This window comes from Oncorhynchus clarkii, chromosome 14 (genome assembly GCF_045791955.1).
Source record: "Oncorhynchus clarkii lewisi isolate Uvic-CL-2024 chromosome 14, UVic_Ocla_1.0, whole genome shotgun sequence".
In the NCBI taxonomy this organism is placed as follows: Eukaryota; Metazoa; Chordata; class Actinopteri; order Salmoniformes; family Salmonidae; genus Oncorhynchus; species Oncorhynchus clarkii.
Window position 1 is genome coordinate 5,652,285 of NC_092160.1, and position 17,196 is coordinate 5,669,480.

Genomic DNA, 17,196 nt, shown 5'->3' on the forward strand with positions numbered 1-17,196 from the left:
TTGTGTTCTGAATCCTGTTAAATAGTCCAATAGCACCAAGGACGGTCTTAGTGCACCAATCCAACAACAAACTCCAGGCACCAAGTAGGGCGCAAACACAGTCTTGTGTTACTGTCTAGGAACTGTGGGGTGATGAGGTGATTTGCATTGATATCAGTCCCATTGTAGATGGTCTTCTCCAGAAACAAAAGGTAATTCTGTATGTTAGGCAAAGTAAAGACGGCCCCTCACTCCTCACCAATGGAACTCAGTGCATGACCAGAGAGACTCAGCACAAGAGGTAAAATACTTTATTCATTTCAATAATGTAATGTTATAGGCTAATGTATTTAATTATACTGTCAACAGGTTAAACAAATGTTATTCAATTTTTTTTATATAAAGTTTTCTAGGTTTTGACATTATTGAGAATGCCCTGAAGTAAATATTGTTTTTAGGTTTAATTTACATTTGAACCCATTTCTATTTTGATTAACTCTTTCGATTAATAGACACTGAATGACGTCTCCTGTCTCTGTCAGATGGTACCTATGAAAACGATGACAGGGACAGGCCTCTATTCGCTTGCTTGCCTTCTCATGATCAGTAAGGAACAATCCTGTTACCAATTTTTTTTAAATCAAGTTGTTTGTTATTACCTTGTGAATATTATGGATTCTTCTTCCTCCCCATATCAAATGCTCTATGTATACCTCTCTCTCTTTCCCTTTATCCTGGCTCTCAATCTTCCATCCCTCTTTCCCTCCTCGCCCTCCACACTCCCTCTCCCTTTCCCTCTATCCACCTCACTATTCTCTCTCTATCTCTCTCACCTCGCTCTCTCTCTCTCACTGAAGGCAGTGTCCGTTCTACCTGTGTTCCTTTGGAGTGTCTGAGGTGTGACATAATCCCCTCACCTGAAGTGTCTGGGAATCACAAAGCAGATGAGGGTAAACCCTTCACTTTACATATTACCCTGACATTTTATCTTTCAAATCAGACCATTATAGTATTCTAGCTTAGTGTTCCTGTGTTCACTTGATCTTTCTTGAAACTCTGACAAACTCTAACTATGGCTGCTCTCAAAATATAAATGTTTTCTAACTCTCCCTCACAGCCACCTGTGAACACCTGTGCTCTAACACTACCTAATGTCTCAATACCATTGGTCAGTATTAATTTCATATCAGTCAGTATACTCACTGCCTCCAATACATAGTTGAGTTCTCCATTTTGATATGGTGGTTGTAGAAATGTTAATTAAATATGAATGTATACAGTATCTGTCACGCCCTGACCTTAGAGAGACTTTTTTATTCTCTATTTGGTTAGGTCAGGGTGTGACTTGGGTAGGAAAATCTATGTTTCTATTTCTTTGTTGGCCTAGTATGGTTCCCAATCAGAGGCAGCTGTTTATCGTTGTCTCTGATTGGGGATCATACTTTGGCAGCCCTTTTTCCCACCTTTGATTGTGGGATCTTGTTTGTGTGTAATTTCTTTCTGCACTGCATGTAGAGTTACGTTCGTTTTTGTATTTTGTTGTTTTTCGGTGTCATTTTAATAAAAGTAAAATGTACGCCTACCACGCTGTCCAATCCATCTTTAAACGATCGTGGCAGTACCAGTCAAATGTTTGGACACACCTACTCATTCAAGGGTTTTTCTTTATTTTTTACTATTTTCTGCATTGTAGAATAATAGTGAAGACATCAAAACTATGAAATAACACACATGGAATCATGTCGTATCCAAAAAAATATTAAACAAATCAAAATATATTTTAGATTAGTAGCCACCCTTTGCCTTGATGACAGCTTTGCACACTGTTGGCATTCTCTCAACCAGCTTCATGAGGAATGCTTTTCCAACAGTCTTGAAGGAGTTGCCGCATATGCTGAGCACTTGTTGTCTGCTTTTCCTTCACTCTGCAGTCCAACTCATCCCAACCATCTAAATTGGGTTGAGGTCAGGTGATTGTGGAGGCCAGGTCATCTGATGCAGCACTCCATCACTCTCCTTCTTGGTTACAGCCTGGAGGTGTGTTGGGTCATCGTCCTGTTGAAAAACAAATCATAGTCCCTCTAAGTGCAAACCAGATGGGATGGTGTATCGCTGCAGAATGCTGTTAAGTGTGTAATGAACTTTAAATAAATCACAGACAGTGTCAACAGCAAAGCACCCCCCACCATCGCACCTCCTCCATGCTTCACGGTGGGATCCACACATGTGGAGATCATACGTTCATCTACTCTGCGTCTCACAAATACATGGCGGTTGGAACCAAAAATCTCAAATTTGGACTCATCAGACCAAAGGACAGATTTCCACCGGTCTAATGTCCATTGCTCGTGTTTATTGGTGTCCTTTAGTAGAGTTTTCTTTGCATCAATGTGACCACGAAGGCCTGATTCCCGCAGTCCCTTCTGAACAGATGATGTTGCGATGTATCTGTTACTTGAACTCTATGAAGCATTTATTTGGTCTGCCATTTCTGAGGCTGGTAACTCTAATGAACTTATCCTCTGAAGCAGAGGTAACTCTGGGTTTTCCTTTCTTGTACCGGTCCTCATGAGAACCAATTTCATCATAACACTTGATGGTTTTTGCGATTGCACTTGAAGAAACTTTCAAAGTTCTTCAAATGTTCAACATTGACTGACCTTCATGTCTTAAATGAATGATGGACTATAATTTCTCTTTGCTTATTTGAGCTGTTCTTACCATAATATGGACTTGGTCTTTTACCAAATAGGGCTGTCTTCTGTATACCACCCCTACCTTGTCACAACACAACTGATTGGCTCAAATGCATTAAGAAGGAAAGAAATTCCACAAATGAACTTTTAACAAGGCACACCTGTTAATTGAAACGCATTCCAGGTGACTACCTCATGAAGCTGGTTGAGAGAATGCCAAGAGTGTGCAAAGCTGTCATGAAGGCAAAGGGTGGCTACTTTGAAGAATCTGAAATATAAAATATATTTTGATTTATTTAAAACTTTTTTGGTTACTACATGATTCCATGTGTGTTATTTCATAGTTCTTATGTCTTCACTATTATTCTACAATGTAGGAAATAGTCCAAATAAAGATCAACCCTGGAATGAGCAGGTGTGTCTAAACTTTTGACTGGTACTGTATATATCTGTCTCTCTCTGACAAAAATGTCTCTGAGATAACCAGAGACAGGAACTCTGTGCTGTCCTAATTTGTTTCTCTCTGATATTCTCTCCTTCCTCTTTCAGATGTAGAGAATTGCATAAAAGGTATTGTACAGAAAGTGACCTAGTGGAATATGACAAACCAAAAAAATCACAAAACTCTGGCCCCTATCTATGACAAACAATATATGTATTCTGTACAACTCTTTTTAACCCCTCTTTAACCACTCTTCGATTCAACAGATTTTGAAGTGTTTCTGAACACCAGTAATGGATTTGAAGTGGAGGAGGGTGATGACTTCACAATGGAGTGTGCCCACGACCTACCGGTGAGAGATCATGACCTGCTGGTGTTTGTCTGGCTGAAGGATGGGCTTCCCCTGGAGGGCGAGAACAATAGCACAGTGACCTTGGAGAGGATAGGCATAGATACCCCTGCCGAGGGGATATACACCTGCACCATCCAGAGTCCCTGTGGCAACTTCACCTCAGATCCAGAAGAACTTCAATTTAAAGGTAGACACACTCGCCAGTCATATTTGAGACCTGAAAAGTCTGTTTCTACTCATAATCAAATCAAATCTAATTGTATAGTCACATGCGCCGAATACAACAGGTGTAGTAGACCTTACAGTGAAATGTTAACTTACGAGCCCCTAACCAACATTGCAGTTTCAAAAAATACAGATAAGAATAACAGATAAAAGTAACAAGTAATTAAAGAGCAGCAGTAAAAAATAACAATATATACAGGGGGGTGCCGGTACAGAGTCAATGTGCGGAGGCACCGGTTAGTTGAGTTAATTAAAGTGACTATGCATAGATGACAACAGAGAGTGACAGTGGTGTGGAGAGGGGGGGGGGGGGCAATGCAAATAGTTTGGGTAGCCATTTAACTAGATGTTCAGGAGTCTTATGGCTTGGGGGTAGAAGGTGTTTAGACCTAGACTTGGAGCTCCGGTACCTCTTGCCGTGTGTTAGCAGAGAGAACAGTCTATGACTAGGGTGCCTGGAGTCTTTGACAATTTGTAGGGCCTTTCTCTGACACCGCCTGGTATAGAGGTCCCGGATGGCAGGAAGCTTGTCCCCAGTGATGTACAGGGCCATTTGCACTACCCTCTGTAATGCCTTTCAGTCAGAGGCCGAGCAGTTGCCATACCAGGCAATGGTGCAACCAGGATGCTCTCGATGGTGCAGCTGTAGAACATTTTGAAGATCTGAGGACCCATACCAAATCTTTTCAGTCTCCTGAGAGGGAATAGGTTTTGTCGTGCTCTCTTCACGACTGTCATGGTGTGCTTGGACCATGTTAGTTTGTTGGTGATGTGGACACCAAGGAAATTTAATCTCTCAACCTGCTCCGCTGCAGCCCCATTGATGAGAATGGGGTCGTGCTCGGTCCTCTTTTTCCTCTAGTCCACAATCATCTCCTTTGTCTTGATCACGTTGAGGGAGCGGTTGTTGTCCTGACATCACACGACTATGGTGGTCTGCTTAAAACCTAGCGTCCCACCTGGCCAACATCCAGTGAAATTGCAGAGCGCCAAATAAAAAAACAGAAATACTCATTATAAAAATTAATAAAACATTCAAATGTTATACATCGGTTTAAAGATGAACTTCTTGTTAATCCAAGTACGGTGTCAGATTTCAAAAAGGCTTTACGGCGGAAGCATACCATGTGATTATCTGAGAACAGCGCCCAGCAGAAAAATCATTACAAACCGTTACCAGCCAAGTAGAGGAGTTTCACAAGTCAGAAATAGCAATACAATTAATCACTTACCTTTGTTGATCTTCATATGGTTGCACTCACAATACTCCATTTACTCAATAAATGTTTATTTTTGTTCGATTAAGTCCCTGTTTATATCCAAAAACCTCAGTTTTGTTTGCGCGTTTTGTTCAGTAATCCACATGCTCAAACGCAGTCACAACAGGCAGACGGAAAATCAAATAGTATCCGTAAAGTTTGTAGAAACATGTCAAACCATGTTTATAATCAACCATCATGTTGTTTTTAGCCTAGTTAATCGATAATATTTCAACCGGACAATAACGTCGTCAATATAAAAGGTAAACAAGAAACGTGCGCTCTCGGTCGCGCGCATTGAAAACCTCTGGGACACTGTAGGGTCCACTCATTCAGAATGGTCTTACTCTCTCATTTTTCAGAATACAAGCCTGAAACAATTTCTAAAGACTGTTGACATCTAGTGGAAGTCATAGAAAGTGCAATTTGAGTCCTAAGTCAATGGATACTGTAATGGCAATCAATAGAAAACTACAAACATAAAAAAATCCCACTTCCTGGATGGATTTTTCTCAGGTTTTTGTCTGCCAAATCAGTTCTGTTATACTCACAGACATTATTTTAACAGTTTTGGAAACTTTAGAGTGTTTTCTATCCAAATCTATTGTATGCATATCCTAGCTTCTGGGACTGAGTAGCAGGCCGTTTACTTAGGGAACGCTTTTCATTCGGAAGTGAAAATAGTGCCCCCTACCCTAGTGAAGTTAAAACATTTTGGTATTACAGACTCGGACAGAGAGAGGTGGAAAATGTCAGTGAAGACACTTGCTGGTTGGACAGCACATGCTAGCAGTACACGTCCTGGTAATCTGTCTGACCTTTGTGAGCTTTGTGAATGTTGACCTGTCTAAAGGTCTAACTCACATCGGCTGCAGAGAGGGTGATCACACAGTCTTCCGGTACAGCTGGTGCTCTCATGCATGTTTCAGTGTTATTTTCCTCGAAGCGAGCATTGAATTTGTTTTGCTCATTTGGTTGGCTTGTGTCACTGGGCAGCCCTCGGCTTTGCTTCCCTTTGTAGTCTGTAATGGTTTGCAGGCCCTGCCACATTCGATGAGCCTCAGAGCCGGTGTAGTACGTCTCGATCTTAGTCCTGTATTGACGCTTTTCCTGTTTGATGGTTCTTCGGATGGCATAGTGGGATTTCTTATAAGCTTCCGGGTTAAAGTCCCGCTCCTTGAAGCGGCAGCTCTAGCCTTTAGCTCAGTGCAGATGTTTCCTGTAATCCATGGCTTCTGGTTGGGGTATGTAAGAGAGTGTTAAGAGAGTATTCTTTGGAGTCATGTTTTTTTTTCTCCATCATATTTTAAATAACATAAAAAATACACTTTATACTCACTGTCATGAAGCATTATGACCTCCCTGTGTCACTCTACCTGCACTAACAAAATGCACTTTATGTCACTGTCAAGAAGCATTAACCTACATCTCTTAACACTTAACACTCTTATGTAGGTTTCATAACCAGTCATAAAATAACAGAATATATGTCACAACAGCTGTAAATATATGGGTCATGACAGTGTTACGATCAGTGTTATGACAGGTTATGACAAGTTATGTCAGCTGTTATGACATATTATGACATGGTTATGACCGAGTCATGACGTGTTATGACACTGGGTGTCAAGTAAAATGTTACCAAAATTACATTAGTCTTAGTCTACCTTTGACTGAAAGATGTCAGCCAGCTTTTTGGTCCTTTTCTCTCTCCTTACACCTGGCTATCAGGGGAATTTGCAACAGTTTGGGCTGTTTGCACTTAATGATACCTTTTGGCACGACAAATAAGCAAATAGTAGCGGAGATTCAGAACCGTGGATAGCAAACAACATGGAACAAATGTTGCAAATGTCAATTTCCTTGAGCGCTTGTGTGAACACAATGTAGGGTTGTCAGATGTTCTGTTAACAGTGAGTAGCCACAATTGATATTTCCAGCCTCTGCCAGTGCAGAGGCCTGAAATCTTATAATACCTGTTACCGGTATTAAACCACAAAACAGAAGTATTTGGCTATTGACCAGGCCCAGAGAAACATACATACCCATTCAGTTTTCACTTGTTTATGCATCTGTATCTGTGCATGTAGAAGACTTTACCTTGAGCCAGAAAACAAAGGTTAAGTCCTCAAACAAACCTGGATATTTCTGTCTGTCTCATTCCAGACTTTCAAAGTACTTTAAAAAAGGAATAACAATGTTTATTTTCTTGTAAATGTATTAAATTCCAGCCTAGATTATTTTCACCCTCCACAACTCTTTCTAATATGTGTGTTTGTTCCATCACTTGTGAGAAATTGCATTTCATTTAATAAACAAGTAAAGATTTGAAAATATGACTATCAGAGTTTTCTAACTCAGTGTGTGTGTGCGTGTGCGTGTGCGTGTGCGTGTGCGTGTGCGTGTGTATGTGTGTGTAAGAGGCCTGGCCAGGCCAGGGCGGCTCTATTATGTAACCAAGCGACGGGCTCTTAGCAACCAGATTAGCCACTCCTACTGCACAGCGTCTCCATTCAGTGGAGTAAAAGCACCAGGAAATGCTGTAATCCTCTCTCGGGCCTTTTGCATGTAATCCTACTGCCTGCATATAGGGACACTGTGTGTGCTCTCTTTATTTATACGGGTTTTGGTGTGAGTGTGAATACTGTATGTGTTTGTGCGCGGGAAGAGAGGACAGTGGGTATGTGTTTGCAGTACCATATGGTAGTCAGGCTTAATTTTGTGTGTGTGTGCGTGTGTGTGCGTGTGTGTGCGCGCGTGTGTGTGTGTGTGTGTGTGTGTGTGTGTGTGTGTGTGTGTGTGTGTGTGTGTGTGTGTGTGTGTGTGTGTGTGTGTGTGTGTGTGTGTGTGTGTGTGTGTGTGTGTGTGTGTGTGTGTGTGTGCATGTGTGTGTGTGTGGTGGAGTGTCAGTTAGGCTGTTTCTTCAGTTTCCTCACTAGCAGGTGGCTCAGAGATAATCCAAGTAAAGCTCCAAGTGGGGATGGAGGGATGGACGGAGGGAGGGAGGGAGAGGGGGTTGAGGGTGACTGTGGACAGAAGACGAGGGCTAATTCCGGTCTCCTAATCCTAGTCCCAAACCCCCCTCCCCCTCTTTGACTTTTCTTCTTCGCCGACCCAACAGTGCTGAGCAAGCTAATGTAGGGAGACAACTCGCCGACCGTCACACACACACTTAGTCACACACACACCAGGGTTTTTTAAGAGGAAGAGGCAAAAGCAGGTGCCTTGTTGTCACCCTAACTAACAGGTGACCTATCCTGGATAGCAGTTGGCGTACCTGTTGGGTTTAGCAGAGAATGTAGCTGCAGCCTATCGGCTACACCACACAACACACACCACCATGGGAGAAGCTACAAAGGTATGTGGCCTAATATGGAGGCTTCTAATGGCTCGTTGTGTGTTTGTGTGACCGACGGGAAATAATTGGAGTGTTCTCTTGATATGAGTGAGCTCCACAAGAGTGTTAGCAATTTATTTTGTAATGAATGTTCTATGTCATCTGTATGTATAACTCAACAAATTGGGCTCTGGTTGGTAAAAAAATGTCACTGGTTGAATAAGTGGATCTGGCCTTAACTGTACATTTCATTGTATATGTAATGTGACAAGCAAAAGTGCTCATTGTCAGGAAAGAGTCTCTTACTGGTAATGTTGGTGAATGTTCTATGTGTGTGATTGTCCTCGTTGGGTATGTTTTTTTTATATACCTGTGTGTTTGTGGTATTCTTTTCAGTAGTCAGAGAGTCTGTTTGTGGTATTCATTTCAGTAGTCAGAAAGTCTGTTTGTGGTATTCTTTTCAGTAGTCAGAGAGTCTGTTTGTGGTATTCTTTTCAGTAGTCAGAGAGTCTGTTTGTGGTATTCTTTTCAGTAGTCAGAGAGTGTGTTTGTGGTATTCTTTTCAGTAGTCAGAGAGTGTGTTTGTGGTATTCTTTTCAGTAGTCAGAGAGTGTGTTTGTGGTATTCTTTTCAGTAGTCAGAGAGTCTGTTTGTGGTATTATTTTCAGTAGTCAGAGAGTGTGTTTGTGGTATTCTTTTCAGTAGTCAGAGAGTCTGTTTATGCAACATGCATTAATCTTATTATATTAGTCAGTAGGCTATTACATTAATGGGGCCGAAATAAACGCTACTGCTTTTCTAAATGAAGTGGCAGATTAAAGCTTACACAGGAGTGATAGGGAAAGAGAGGAAGAGAGAGAGAGAGAGAGAGAGAGAGACACTGAGAGCGAGCAAGAGGGATAGATAGAAAGGGAGGGCGAGAAAGGGAGTCATCGTGCTGTAAGTCAACTGTTTCAAAGAGACAAGGCTTTGACAACATGCCCTCATTTCTTAGGTCAGGGGCTTACTTAGGTTCTAAACATACAGTGTGTGTCATAACAAGGTGTTTGTTGTACTGAACCCTACTGGGGGGGAAAAATGCAATTTGGTTTCTGTAGATTGTCTCATAAACCACACAGCATGTCATTAAGTGAATGGAAATGATCTGAATGGAAATGTTGCCAGTCATTCCCGGGTGGCGCAGTGGTCTAAGGCATTGCATCTCAGTGCAAGAGGCATCACTACAGTCCCTGGTTTGATTCCAGGCTGTATCACATCTGGCCGTGATTGGGATAGGGCGGCGCACAATTGGCCCAGCGTCGTCCGGGTTTGGCCGGGGTAGGCCATCATTGTAAATAAGAATTTGTTCTTAACTGACTTGCCTAGTTAAATAAAGGTTCAATAATTAAAAAATCCCTCCATCTGTGTACTTCCTGTTTTTTCCCTCTGATGATTATGTAAATGATGTGGAGCATGCTCTACTTGTGGCCACTAGAAAGGGGGCTACTAGGGCCTATCATGCAATCAGAATATACAAAACCTGAGGTTTTTTTTGTCATTAGCTACAAATCGGATGGATGGATAAATGCATACATTTCATTCAACACCTTGAAATTGATATGATCACATTATAATAAATTGTAACTTTTCCATAGTCAAGTGTGTTGGGATTGTTATGTTATGGTAAATGAACTACGGTGTCAAGTAGTAATAAAATTAACAGAATTTGACTGAATTGTACTATGTCTTCCTCAGGGCTTGCTCTCGGTCCTTCAGAAGTTGAAAGGGACCACAGAGAGTGTGGAGCTGAGGATAGTTCTACTGGGTCTGGATAATGCAGGCAAGACCACCCTCCTGAAGAGCCTTGCCTCAGAAGACATCAACACTATCACACCCACACAGGTCAGAAGGCATCACACACAGACATACACACAGACATACAATGCACACACACACACACACAACTATGTCTTACTATACTTGCGAGGACTGTCCGGGGGCCAACAATTGATTCCCATTCAAAATCCTATTTTCCCTAAACCTAACCTTAACCCCTAACCCTAAATCTAAACCTAACCCTAACCATAACCCTAATTCTAAACCTAACCCTAAACCTAACCCTAAACCTAACCCTTAAGAATAAAATAGCGTTTTTACAGGTGAGGACCAGCAAAACTTTTCTTGAGAGGACTTCTGGTACTCACAAGTATAGTAAAACACGTACACACACCGATACACACTCTCTCTCTCTCCCCCCCCTCTCTCTCCCTCTCTCTTGCTCTCTCTTACTCTCACAGCATGTACGACACCATCACATTCACGCATATACACAGCTATAGCATTACTCCACACTTGCACTTGTCTTTTCCTACCGCCACTGATTTTGCTGATAGCAGCTTTATTGAGAAGAAATGCACTTACACCACGACTGTGATATTTGGTTGTCTCACCTAGATGTCTTAATATATTACCTGTAAGTCGCTCTGGATAAAAGTGTCTGCTAAATTACTCAAATGTGATGTAAATGTACTATCAACAAAACATCACATCACCCCGGCACAGACAAAAGAGAATGACTCCAATGTAGCCGTGGCCTCTGGGACCAGGGTTGGGAATAAGGTAGAGGAAAGGTGAAAGAGCAGGGTGGACTCCAGTGAGAAAGCAGGATGGTAAGGATTGGCTCAGCAGGTAGCACGCTGGTAGCATGAGGCTGAGGCCTGTCTCTACTGAGGGATCATGTTGTTACACAACCTCTCACTGCTGAGCCAGATAGAGGCAGTGTTCTGAAAAAGGCTGTGGCCCATGTCAGAACAACACTTCCTCTTAGACATGAAAAGCACAACCCTGGTTGAGCAAAGTTGTTGTTGTGGTTGTCCTTTGTTCACAGGTCTATGTGTAACTGTCTTAAGTCTCGTTCATTCCCTGTTGTTCTGACAGATTTTTTGGTTGAGATCACAGTGATGAATGGTGGGCTTGACTTGACTTTATTTCATCATTTTAGCTGCTAGCTGGGTAGAGGTCCTCAACAACAGCTCTCTAATGAAATGCCCTGTCATACAGTACTAACCCGTGGTTTGTGTTTGACACAAGGGCTTTAACATTAAGAGTGTGGCCTCACATGGCATGAAGCTGAATGTATGGGATATCGGAGGACAGAGGAAGATCCGTCCCTTCTGGAAGAAATACCTTGAGAACACAGACTTACTGGTGAGCACCTAACAGGGTCATTCAGATCTACTGCATTCTGTCTCGTGATCCTCATGTTGTGATCAATGGTAGCTCATTAAGGTAAGGAGAACCACTATGCGCAACAGTCCCATGATATGAATGCTGTGGGTCTAGAGGATGATATTGCATGTAGTAAATATGTCATGTCTATGGCAAAATGATACCTTTGATCACTATATGTCTCCTGGCTCTTTTAAATGTTTATAGTTCATTGTTTTCGACTTCCAGATCTATGTCATAGACAGCGCAGACAAGAAGCGGTTTGAGGAGACGGGACTGGTAAGCATGGCACACCTCATAGCTGTAATAGCTGTCTGTAATAGCTGTATGTAATAGCTATCTAGCTGATGTGATTACATTCACAGCCTTATCTCGTTGATTACAGCCCCATTTGATTGTCTGATTATGTCTAATTACATAGTTGTCACTGATCTGTATCTGTGCGTTGAGTTCTCTTTCTTGCTCTCTCTCTTGCTGTCTCTCTCTCTCTCGCTCTCTCTTTAGGAGCTGGAAGAGCTGATCGATGAGGAGAACTTAAAGGGTGTGCCAGTGCTCATCTTTGCCAATAAGCAGGACCTGGCCACGGCCTCACCCGCCAGTGAGATCGCTGAGGGACTCAACCTGCACACGTACCGGGACCGCCAGTGGCAGATCCAAGCCTGCTCAGCAGTGTCAGGGGAGGGAGTACAGGTCAGTACTTTTAAACTGGAATTAGACCAAATGATTGACTGGTTGAGGTGCATATTAGAATCAGGAAATCAGTATATTCTTCCTGAAGGTTTGTGTAGCACTAATCAGAATGACCGAAAACACCTGAACATGTACCAAAATGTCCCTGCTGATGAGATTTGAATGTAACCATATTTTCCTCCTCACTCTGCTCTGTTTTCGATCACCACAGGATGGCATGAACTGGATTTGCAACAACATTGTAAATAAGAAGAAATAAACTACCAGCCCTACTGTATCAATCCTCATTTTCACCAGAGAGAAACATACCCAAATATTGTATTTTTACACTGTCTGGTTATTTTATTACTGCAATGTGTGTGTGTGTGAGGTATATTTTAAATGGTGCTCCAATGAAAGATGAATACTGGCCCTAGAATTTTAAGGAAAGTTTTTTTTATATATTTACAAATATGCCCTATGTGAATATGCTGTAATAAAATGATCAAATGTACTTAAATTAGCATTATGTCCATATCCTGTAATTTCTGTTTTACCCCACCCCTGGAAGCTTCACTTGGAGAGTCTCTGTGTTTTCCTTTTTATAATATTACACATATTGACATAAAGATGTAATAATTTTGTTTGAGTCAGTCAGTCAGTTCGGTAAACACCAGAGTAGCGTATGTATAAAGTATGTGTGTATTGTACAAGTATTTGTGTTTTGAGATTTAGAGATTTTTTTTTACATTAAAAGCATTAGTCATATTTGCTTCTCAGTCTATTTGGTTTCAAACCCTTCGTCAAGTACAAGCGTCAAAATCATATTCAATCACTCCTGCTCATGGAACACCTCAGAGTTTTTAAAGGCCCAGTGCAATCAAAAACATGACTTTCCTATATCTAATATATATGTTGTACCTTTATTTAACCAGGCAAGTCAGTTAAGAACAAATTCTTATTTTCAATGACGGCCTAGGAACAGTGGGTTAACTGCCTGTTCAGGGGAAGAACGACAGATTTGTACTTTGTCAGCGCGGGGATTTGAACATGCAACTTTTTGGTTACTAGTCCAACGCGCCAACCACAAGGCTACCTTGCCGCCCAGTTCAAGTCAGAAGTTTACATACATCTTAGCCAAATACATTTAAACTCAGTTTTTCACAATTCCTGACATTTAATCCAAGTAAAAATTCCCTGTCTTAGGTCAGTTCACATTTTTATTTTAAGAATGTGAAATGTCAGAATAATAATTGAGAGAATGATTTATTTCTTAAATCACATTCCCAGAGGGTCAGAAGTTTACATACACTCAATTAGTATTTGGTAGCATTGCCTTTCAATTGTTTAACTTGGGTCAAACATTTCCGGTAGCCTTCCACAAGCTTCCCACAATAAGTTGGGTAAATTTTGGTCCATTCCTCCTGACAGAGATGGTGTAACTGAGTCAGGTTTGTAGGCCTTCTTGCTCACACACTCTTTTTCATTTCTGCTCACAAAAATTCTATAGGAATTGAGGTCAGGGCTTTGTCATGGCCACTCCAATACCTTGACTTTGTTGTCCTTAAGCCATTTTGCCACAACTTTGGAAGTATGCTTGGGGTCATTGTCCATTTGGAAGACCCATTTACGACCAAGCTTTAACTTCCTGACTGATGTCTTGAGATGTTGCTTCAATATATCAACATAATTTTCCTGCCTCATGATGCCATCTATTTTGTGAAGTGCATCAGTCCCTCCTGCAGCAAACACCCCCACAACATGATGCTGCCACCCCCATGCTTCACGGTGGGGATGGTGTTCTTCGGCTTGCAAGCCTCCCCCTTTTTCCTCCAAACATAACGATGGTCATTAACCAAACAGTTACATTTTTGTTTCATCAGACCAGATTACATTTCTCCAAAAAGTACGATATTTGTCCCCAAGTGCAGTTGAAAACCACAGTCTGGATTTTTTATGGCGGTTTTGGAGCAGTGGCTTCTTCCTTGCTGAGCGCCCTTTCAGGTTATGTCGATATAGGACTCATTTTACTGTGGATACAGATACTTTTGTACCTGTTTCCTCCAGCATCTTCACAAGGTCCTTTGCTGTTGTTCTGGGATTGATTTGCCCTTTTCGCACCAAAGTACATTAATCTCTAGGAGACAGAACACGTCTCCTTCCTGAGCGGTATGATGTCTGCGTGGTCCCATGGTGTGTATACTTGCGTACTATTGTTTGTACAGATGAACGTGGTACCTTCAGGCACTTGGAAATTGCTCCCAAGGATGAACCAGACTTGTGGAGGTCTACAATATTTTTTCTGAGGTCTTGGCTGATTTCTTTTGATTCCCCATGATGTCAAGCAGAGGCACTAAGTTTGAATGTAGGCCTTGAAATACATCCACAGGTACACCTCCAATTGACTCAAATGATGTCAAATAGCCTATCAGAAGCTTCTAAAGCCATTACATCATTTTCTGGGTTTTTCCAAGCTGTTTAAAGGCACAGTCAACTTAGTGTATGTAAACTTCTGACCCACTGGCATTGCGATACAGTGAATTACAAGTGAAATAATCTGTCTGTAAACAATTGTTTGGAAAAATTACTTGTGTCATGCAGAAAGTAGATGTCCTAACCGACTTGCCAAAACTATAGTTTGTTAACAAGAAAGTTGTGAAGTGGTTGAAAAATTAGTTTTAATGACTCCAACCTAAGTGTATGTAAACTTCCGACTTCAACTGTATTTCCACACTATGAGGTTGGAGTAATACTGTGAAATTGATCAAATTATCATAATGCCATTTTAATGTAACAGCTGCATGAAAATACCACCTGGAATTTCAGCCTGTTTCGTTGGGATGTAGTTTTGGCCTTCCTGGTGACATCGCCAGGCAGTAAATTAGTTCATAGAGAAACAAGAAAGAGAGTTCCAAACCTCTCTGCCAATAACAGTTAGTTTTCAATTCCCCCCTCACCACTCAGACCACTCCCAGACAGTCCTAGCAAAATTCTTGCTTGAGGAATTGCTCTTTGCTAAGAAGCTATTTTTTTAAATTATTTTTGACCATTTTAATTGAAATCAATCAAAGTACGGTATTTAATTGTTCCCCTGAATTTATTTGATATTGAGATAAAACGGCTGCACCGGACCTTTAGAGAAAGATATTTTGAAGGCAGGAAAACCCATCCACTGCCTCCTGATACAGTGGTCCAGTATATGGACGGAGATTGTCACACACCCCTCTCGCGGAGGTACTTGGCCATGTCACACACCTTCTTGTTGACTATGCCGCCATGCACCCCTCGTTTTCCCATCACAAACACCAGAGCCTTGGTCGTCAGGGCAACCGTGAGAGCCAAGCTCTCGCTGCCTTTGGTCCGGATGTCAATGAATAGGATCTCTGTCTCAGGACCTGTCATATGGTCTCGTATCACTGCCATCTTCCGACCTCCAACGCTGACCCCCTCCTGCAGGAGACTTCCTCTGTCTTTGCCCACCAGAGCCTCCACCTCCGGTGGGCAGATGGCAGCCAGGACACCTCCAGGCTTGGAGGCCCACACGGCCTTGTTGTCGTACAGGCCAACGATGGCTACGTCCTCCACAAACTTCTCCTTCAGAGTGGCTTTGATATAGTCCCTCCACTCTGCCATCGTTGTTCAATCAAGCAGCTGACAGATGGGTTGTTTGTTGACAGTTGTTTTGACTGTTCAGCTGTATCTGGCTTTTGTCGTGTTGACAGTACAAAGCAAAGCTTGATTGCTAGCAAAATGTCTAATTCTGTGTTACCATAGCGATAGAATATTTTGATAAAGGAATTTCCATAGCAACCTGTATGCAGATCAAAGCCTACGGCTAATGAAAGATGCTGTGGCTGACTAATATCTATTTTTGCAACAACATCATCCTTGGCCACATGGTGCTGAAGCCAACCTGTGTGGCCAACAGATGGCAGTATTGGAGAGGATGAAAATAAAGTCATGCTTCTGTGATTTGAATCATTGATATGCAGGGAGAGACTTTGGTTGTGACACATAATCAGAAGCTGAACCATCACAAGATTAGCCTCTTAAATCATGTGTGAAGCCTGGCAAGCCTTCATGGTGATGACTCCGTAGGAGATGCAAAAATACCTCATCACCTGTTCCCTACCCTACACAGTCCTCTAGTCTAAGCCTCATCCCACATCAATTTATTGAACAGTCCATTCTACCATATGAAAGTGGGTTTTACTTCATTTGAAGGGAAATGGGTAGAGCTATTTTTCCAGTCTGCCTTCTCCAAATTGAGGTGATTGTGTTGTGTACAGAAGAGAGACAGGTTTTGATTTGAACGTTTCGGCCTACTGTTGGTGACTCGGCATGATTATTTTCCCCAATATGTGTTTGAATGGTGGTGATGTCACGCCTCTTAGCAAGGAATGGTTGTCATGATGACCTTCCCCTGTTGGCTCCTTCACTTCATCCATCTCCGTCTTCGTCAACAGGCTGAAGCGCAGACCGTCTAACTGTTGAGATGTTTGAAGACACAGATGCCTGTAGAAAAACAAACACTCCCCCCAACTGAGCTGCCACCAACGCGAAAGAGACAAAACTTTAACTTTGCTGGATTACTGAAACACATCACAATGAGATGTTTTGAAACATTACAGGGTGTGTTGTAACACCACTTAAATCAAGTGTTGTGCAACACCTTGCCAGGGACTGGGAGCCCTACCAGAAAGGTTGAAAACATTATTTTAGTGTTTCGAGTTCTGTTTACGGTAGAATTTGATACCTTCAGTTTTGGTGTTGTTTCCTCTTTCCAAAGCTTCTAAACACTATTATGGTGTTTCAAATCCTGTCCAGTGCAGAATTAGATCACTTCTTCAGGAGTATTTTCCTATTTAACACTGATTTATGTATCTGATCATTTGCCAGTTTAACCCGTTTTGGCAGGCATTGTTGAGCACAGTGCTCAATCCACCATCAGAGATTGTATAGCCAGCACTGCAGGACCATCAGAGATTGTATAGCCAGCACTGCAGGACCATCAGAGATTGTATAGCCAG

The 17,196-nt window shown here is 41.9% G+C and overlaps 2 protein-coding genes across 2 annotated transcripts; one reads left to right on the plus strand and one right to left on the minus strand.

Moving 5' to 3' along the window:
* The first annotated feature begins 8,074 nt into the window (after positions 1–8,074).
* Positions 8,075–12,934, plus strand: LOC139365921 (ADP-ribosylation factor-like protein 3). Its single transcript, XM_071102980.1, has 6 exons — positions 8,075–8,311; positions 10,025–10,171; positions 11,360–11,476; positions 11,726–11,776; positions 12,002–12,187; positions 12,399–12,934. Exons 1-6 carry the CDS (start codon positions 8,294–8,296, stop codon positions 12,444–12,446), a joined length of 567 nt encoding a protein of 188 aa, XP_070959081.1. The 5' UTR covers positions 8,075–8,293; the 3' UTR covers positions 12,447–12,934.
* A 2,445-nt stretch (positions 12,935–15,379) lies between these two features.
* On the minus strand, positions 15,380–15,799 carry LOC139365922 (profilin-3-like). The gene has a single exon (XM_071102981.1). It carries the CDS (start codon positions 15,797–15,799, stop codon positions 15,380–15,382), a length of 420 nt encoding a protein of 139 aa, XP_070959082.1.
* Between the last annotated feature and the right edge of the window lie 1,397 nt (positions 15,800–17,196).